The sequence below is a fragment of the Gobio gobio genome (genome assembly GCF_949357685.1).
Source record: "Gobio gobio genome assembly, contig: scaffold_192, whole genome shotgun sequence".
Classification (NCBI taxonomy): Eukaryota; Metazoa; Chordata; class Actinopteri; order Cypriniformes; family Gobionidae; genus Gobio; species Gobio gobio.
In genome coordinates, this window is record NW_027645631.1 from 46266 (window position 1) to 53760 (window position 7495).

General features: G+C 44.2%; 1 protein-coding gene across 1 annotated transcript in view; it reads right to left on the reverse strand.

Annotated features, from left to right (window-relative positions):
• Window positions 1–7240, reverse strand: part of LOC307122457 (integrin alpha-L-like) — a gene marked incomplete at both ends in the record, with an annotated part of 51720 nt that extends 44480 nt beyond the window's left edge. Inside the window, 6 exons of the mRNA XM_079846437.1 lie at window positions 3250–3323; window positions 3432–3570; window positions 4761–4911; window positions 5676–5818; window positions 5909–6039; window positions 7192–7240. Of these exons, the coding sequence (XP_079702563.1) occupies window positions 3250–3323; window positions 3432–3570; window positions 4761–4911; window positions 5676–5818; window positions 5909–6039; window positions 7192–7240 (687 nt within the window). The remainder of the gene's footprint in view (window positions 1–3249; window positions 3324–3431; window positions 3571–4760; window positions 4912–5675; window positions 5819–5908; window positions 6040–7191) is intronic.
• Between the last annotated feature and the right edge of the window lie 255 nt (window positions 7241–7495).

Genomic DNA, 7495 nt, shown 5'->3' on the forward strand with positions numbered 1-7495 from the left:
TTTCTGGCCAGGCATTCATGACCATGTGCGCAGGTGGTGCGCGGCGTGTCCGGAATGTCAGTTAGTGAATCCCCTGGCCGCCCCAAAAGCGCCTTTGCGCCCCCTTCCATTAATGCAGGTCCCCTTCGAAAGAATTGCGATGGACCTCATCGGGCCATTAGAGCGATCCGCACGAGGACACCGCTTTGCATTAGTCATAGTGGACTATGCAACGCGGTATCCGGAGGCAATAGCCCTCCGCACCATTTCTGCGAAGAGTGTTGCGGACGCGCTATTCCGTCTTATCTCCCGGGTGGGGGTTCCAAAGGAAATCCTCACCGATCAAGGCACGGCGTTTATGTCACGGACGTTACGCGAACTGTATGGGTTATTGGGCGTTAAATCGATTCGAACTAGCGTCTACCACCCACAAACAGACGGTTTGGTCGAACGGTTTAATCGCACGCTTAAATCCATGATCCGGAAGTTCGTACAGGATGACGCCAAAAATTGGGACAAATGGTTAGAACCCCTCTTATTCACTGTGCGGGAAGTCCCACAAGCCTCCACGGGGTTTTCCCCCTTCGAGCTCCTCTATGGACGCCAGCCCCGAGGGGTACTGGATGTCCTGCGAGAGGCTTGGGAGGAGGAACCTTCTCAGGGCAAAAACGAAATTCAATATGTGCTGGACTTGAGAACAAAACTCCACACGTTGGGGCGGCTATCACGGGAGAATTTGTTACAAGCCCAGGACCGCCAAAGCCGGCTGTATAACAGGGGAACGAGGCTACGCAAATTTTCACCGGGAGAGAAAGTACTCGTATTACTCCCAACGTCTAGCTCTAAATTAATGGCTAAGTGGCAGGGGCCGTTTGAGGTCGCACGACAAGTCGGGGATCTTGATTATGAGGTTATACGGTCCGATAGAGGAGGGGCGTGTCAGGTATATCACCTCAATCTCCTAAAAAAATGGAATGAGGCTGAATCAGTGATGTTGGTGTCGGTGGTTAGCGGAGAGGATGATCTCGGCCCAGAGGCGAACATCAAACCGCAATCCTTCGCTCTGGCCCCAGGGGGAGATCACCTCTCACCGGCCCAACTCATTGATTTAACAACATTGCAGGCGGAGTTCGCCGACGTGTTCTCGCCTCTACCGGGCCGTACGAACCTCATCCAGCACCACATTGAGACCGAGCCGGGCGTGGTAGTTCGCAGTCGGCCGTATCGTTTACCTGAACATAAGAAAAAGGTGGTTCAGGACGAATTGAGCGCGATGTTGGACATGGGAGTAATCGAGGAATCTAACAGTGACTGGGCCAGCCCGATAGTTTTAGTTCCGAAAACAGACGGCTCCGTCCGGTTCTGCGTAGATTACCGCAAGGTGAACGCTGTGTCGAAATTCGACGCGTATCCAATGCCACGGGTTGACGAGCTGTTAGATCGGCTGGGCACGGCTCGTTTTTACTCGACATTGGACTTAACGAAGGGCTATTGGCAGATCCCCTTGTCTCCATTGTCCAAAGAAAAGACGGCTTTCACAACGCCGTTTGGGTTACACCAATTTGTCACCCTTCCTTTTGGATTGTTCGGGGCACCCGCCACGTTTCAGCGTCTCATGGACCGGATTCTACGGCCCCATGCGGCATATGCGGCTGCCTATCTAGATGATATTATCATTTTTAGTAATGATTGGCAGCGGCATATGCAGCATTTGAGGGCTGTCCTGAGGTCGCTGAGAGGGGCGGGGCTCACGGCCAATCCAAAGAAGTGTGCGATTGGGTGTGTGGAAGTGAGGTATCTGGGCTTCCACTTGGGGCATGGACAGGTGCGTCCCCAAATTGATAAGACTGCTGCGATTGCGACCTGCCCGCGCCCCAAGACCAAAAAGGAGGTAAGGCAGTTCCTGGGGCTGGCGGGATATTACAGACGCTTTATTCCCAATTATTCGGACCTCACCAGCCCTCTGACTGACCTTACTAAAAAGGAGGTGCCAGATACGGTCCAATGGACGGAGCTGTGTCAGCAGGCCTTCACTCAGGTAAAGGCTGCTCTATGTGGCGGGCCGTTATTACACTCTCCTGACTTTTCTCTCCCTTTTCTGTTGCAGACCGACGCGTCGGACAGGGGGTTGGGCGCGGTCCTGTCCCAGGAGATGGAAGGGGGGGGGAGCGGCCGGTGCTGTACATTAGCCGCAAGCTCTCTAAGAGAGAGGCTAAGTACAGCACCATTGAGAAAGAGTGCCTGGCGATCAGGTGGGCCGTTCTCACCCTCCGCTATTATCTCCTGGGGCGGGAGTTCACCCTCTGTTCGGACCATGCCCCGCTGCAGTGGCTCCACCGCATGAAGGATACCAACGCGCGGATCACCCGTTGGTATCTAGCTCTTCAGCCATTTAAGTTCAAGGTGATCCACAGGCCGGGTGTTCAGATGGCGGTGGCAGACTTCCTCTCCAGTAATGGGGGGGGGGGGGGGGTTGCAGGCCGGATGGCTCCCCGGCCTGAGACGGGCGGTGGGGGTATGTGGCAGAGGGGGCGTGGTTCAGCGAGGTTTGCAGCAGGAGAGAAAGGCGGGAGACGAGCGGTAAGTGAGTGGGTTGGACACAAACCATCAACACCTGTCTCTCATTCCAGTAATGGCCGCGGGGAGAGTATAAGAGCATGGAGAAACGGAGGACGAGGAGAGAGAGGAGGAACTACTGACGTGTGCCTTGAGTTCCCGGATGGACGCAACCCGGAAGTGTTTACGACGAATGTTTTGAGTTGAATGTGCACTCTAGTGCGAATACGAAACGACCTTGAGTTTATTAATAAAAACGTCAGTAGTTCAGCCGACTCCTGTGTCCTCTTCCTTGCCCTCCTTAAACGAACCTCTACAAAGATTGATTAACTTTTTCTAAGATTTTGATTTAACATTCTCTTTCTAACATTTTTCAATGTACATTTATGAAATGCACTTTCTGTAAAGCTGCTTTGAAACAATGTGTATTGTGAAAAGCGCTATACAAATAAATTTGAATTGAATTTAATTGAATTGAATGCAGCACCGGCTGATACAGAGAGAATCAGTCACTGGATCTTGCGACGTCTGTGAGGTCAGTAGCAATGAATCTTTGACAGATGTTCAGAGTTTTAATTGTGACATTTAGCAGAAAATAAATCAAACTCCTGGTCTCTCCGAACTGGTTTTACTTCAGGACCCATAATTAACATCATGTGGTGACCCAATGATTATCATATTTGTCATGTCATATTATCACGTCATATTTCTGACCTTGTGGTAGAGGACACTGAATCCACTTTGTGATAACTCTTTCTGTCGGTCTTTGCTGTGTGTGTCCTTTGACCCTGAAACCACAGAAGGAAAACTCTTAAAATCATCAGTGGATTCATCATTAGTTACTTTGATTTAAAACATTATACTGTATGTCTATTTTCTTTACACTTGTATTTCACCTTCAATGTTGCAGATCTTTTTCTGCAGATTGTCAAGAAGTCCTTTGAGTCCACCGTAGTCTTGAATGTAGAAGGTGTTGTTCTCTTTGGGTTCTGAAGCCATCTGAGTGAGTGTGGGTAAGCTAACAAGTTTTCCCACCTGACAAACAAAAACACCATTAACCATGTTATTAACACGGCTCAATATATAAGACATCATTTATTGAACTTGGATGTTTGTGTGCATGAGGGGGTGTGGTTTAGTGAGGTCTGTGACGGGAGAGAGAGTTGGGAAACAAGCATGGCATAATTGGGTTAAGTGCAAATGATGAACACCTGTGTCTTGTTCCAGTAATGGGCATGGAGAGACCGAATAAAGCCACCTGGAAGAGGACATGGGGGAGAGAGACTGACTGCAGACTCATGGCATAGAGGGACTGAGGAAGCTCTGGAGAGCACTTTTGAGAGAAAAGTAAACTTACTGAGCTTTTGTTTATGTTTTGTTTGAGTAGTTTATTTTTGTAATAAATACCACGAATCTCAGTCAAGTCGACCCTGTCTTCCTTCCTTTCCTATCCTGAACTTCCATACAGTTTGTTTTTTGAAAAATGTTAATTAACTGAAAACTGCCTTTTTTCCTCTGTTGTAACCATTTAGATAAACTCACACTGAGTCTGAGTTGTGCTCGCTGTACTGTGGTCATTCACCGATCGATCAGCACAGCGCCACTTCAAGGTGAACAAGCCTTCATTCTGCTGTTTTACCCATATTGTCATTGTTAGCGTGGTTGTTTCTGTATTCCGTGTGGATTTAATATTAAAGACGGTATTTGTTTCTCTACACTTTTGTCATGCTCTTCTTACAGCCACCAGCCATTAAAGCAACCAGTTGTATTTGGTTTACGCCACTACTCATTCATTTCTATTCCTTACGAAAATTAACCATGGTTTTATTATAGTAAAAGTGTAGTAACCATGTTTTTTTGGCTCATTGATTACCATTTATATAACCACAGTTTTAGCACAAATACCATGGTTAAACTATGGTTAGAGTAGCAAAGCCATGGTTAATTTGTGGTTACCATGGTTTAACTATAATAACAATGTGGTTCATTTTCGTAAGGGATGCACAAACACTGATGGATAGTTGTAACTTAAGTGATTCAATGACATCGAGTGATTACGCTTTCTCCAATGGTAGAGCAGCGGAGAAGAGTATGTGCTTGTAAAATAAAAGTGTCACAGCAATGATTCAAACTACCAGTGACTTACAGTGACTCTGAACATGACACACCACAAACTATCTGAACATACAATGTAAATGACAAGCTTGAGCTGTAAGGAAACTCACCCCAATGATGTAGCGGAGAATGTTTTGCTCATCACATCTGTTGAGGATTCTTTCTTCATCAATATCACTGGGGTTTCCATCTGTGATAATCACCAGGGCTTTCTGAGCGCTGAGATCGGCTCCAGACGACGCGTTATTCAGGAGATTCTTTCTGGTAACAAAATAAACTAGATAAGAAAAATCCTCAAGACATATTTTTATGTTGGCTTGAGAATGCCTGGCCAAAAAGTTGCACTTTTAAAAGCGTGAAGTTTGAAGGTTTTCAGTCTACAAGTACAAGTTTGCAAGTACAGCCATATAGAGTGGTTGCTAGGGTATTCGAGGTGGTTGCTGTGGTGTTGATATATGGTTGCTAGAGCAATCTGGGTGGTTGCTAGGGTTTTACGATGCCCTTGCGAGGGTCTTCTTGGTGATTGCTAGAATGCTGCTAGTGTACTCTGAATGTCCATACAGGAAATATGCAAGTAAGAACTGATGGAAAAAATATAGCAGCACAATTCAGATCAGCCTGAAGATCATTGCCAGGTGTGGTTGTTCTAGCTTGAAAGATCTAAGAGGAGTTTTTAGTCCCAGAAGAATACATTTAAACAGAATATCAGTAGACTGGCTTTCTCAACACCTAGGCTAAAAAAGATGGACGACATGTCTCCACATCTTTCCACTGTAGAACACGAGCCAACACAATCATGATGGCATGTTAACAGCCTTCAGTCGCCACGTCAGTGAGCTTCTGTAGTTTCTATACCAATGTGTTTTTATAGAATTACAGAAGTCCATCTTCAGCAACAATGTGTTTAACCGACCAGAAAATCGACAGAAAGAGCCATCCTTGATTTTCATTTGTTGATTTCAAGACTTTTTCTCTTTCAGTGTAAATTCAGTGAGCATTCATAAACATTTGAAGGTTTCACTCACAAGGTATGGTTGATTGCTTTGTGTGTGTATGTGAGACTTTTCATGTGTGGCTCTTTCATGAGTTTGTGTTCAGCGGAGCCGTTCTGATAGTCGTTGAAGTCAAACACAGTTCTGGGGTCTGCTGAAAACTGGACAGCAGCAAACTGACACACACAAACACAAACAGCAAACACACTATAACCTATAGACCATTACATGTCGATTGTCACATTAATAATGGTGGATTGATTTACCTTTATAGGTGAGTTTGAAAGTTTTTTCATTACATCTTTGATGAGTTGTTTGCTCATTTCAAACTCGTGTGTTTTTATACTGCTGGATCCATCAAAGAGAAACACCAGATTGACTTCTCTCTTTGTGCATTCTGCAGAAATATCACAAGATATGGAAACACATTCCCAGATAGCATTGTGACATTGAGTCAATGTTGAAATTCCATCAGAATCATCAATTTGGTTGAGGTTGAAATGCCAATGCTAAGTAATATTGGATCAATGTTGAAAATTCAATGTTAAAAAATATTGGATCAATGTTGATAATTCCATGCTTTTCAGTGTTGAAAAGACAAACATTGAATCAATGTTGATTTTTGGTCAACTTAATTCTCCACTGGTGAGGCTTACTGTCAATCTATCTGTCCCATCATTCAACATGTTAAACCAAGTCCAAATCAATTGGGTACATTTCTGTGAAATGTGAGCACATTCATTATTCTCAAAGGATGAATCTCCACCAACGAGTGTGTGGATTAACAAAGAACTCCTACCATACATTGAACTCAATGGGACGAACCAGTTGATTATTATTAGTAGACATAGTGTTAATATTAATGTTTTAATTTTTGTTTTAAAATCTCCTCCATCATGGAAAACATCTCCAATCCTCTAATGTTTTCGGCTAGCTAGCACATGCAGAGATATATAATGACTGTCACAGAGTCCTTAGTTCTTGTGGTCATCCAGTTATAGAAATCATAGCCTGTTTTAAATGTATAAAAGGTAGGCTATTATTATTATTATTATTTAAAAAATCATGCATAATTTACATACATTTAATTATTTATCTAAAGAATACAGGGTTAATAAAGAATTTTTTATATTTCCCCTACCGATCGAATGTGCCACAATCCAATCCAGTAGGTGGCGGTAATGCACCTTCAGATCAAAGCGCGGCTTAACAGACTTCAAGCACGAAAAAGACAGAGACAGGACAGCAGCAGTGTTTTTTAGAGGTAAGTACACAAAGATTAATACAATTCATCTCAATTTTCATTTTGTGTTTTTATTTATCTTTATTTCTTACAACTTGTGTGCTTCTCCTGGGCGAGTCAGAGTTAACTGCGACGTTAATAGAGTCACGTGAATGCCCTCCGTGCACAACCAACGGCCAGGATATTCTTTAATACATTGAATTTCAGTTTGTTTTTCACCAAACCCTATCAAATTTTTATTAAACTTTATTTCTTAAGCTGGGTATACCAGTGCGATTTTCGTCTGATTTCGAGCCGAATTCTGACTCGTGCAACTCTTCTTTGGGTCAGGCCGATTTTCAGTTTTGTCATGCATCGTTTGTTGTGAGGTGTTCTCTGTGAGATGATTTTAGTATCAAAATTATTAATCTGTGCGTGCAACGAGTAAGATGTGCATTTGTGGATCCAGTGCCGCGCATGCATTCATTGACTCGTTTGTGAGTCGATCCTATTTGATTCATTTGGATTGAGACAATAGGATCGACTCGCAAACGAGTCAATGAATGCATGCACGGCACTGGATCCATAAATGCACATCTTAATCGTTGCATGCACAGATTCTGACCAACAC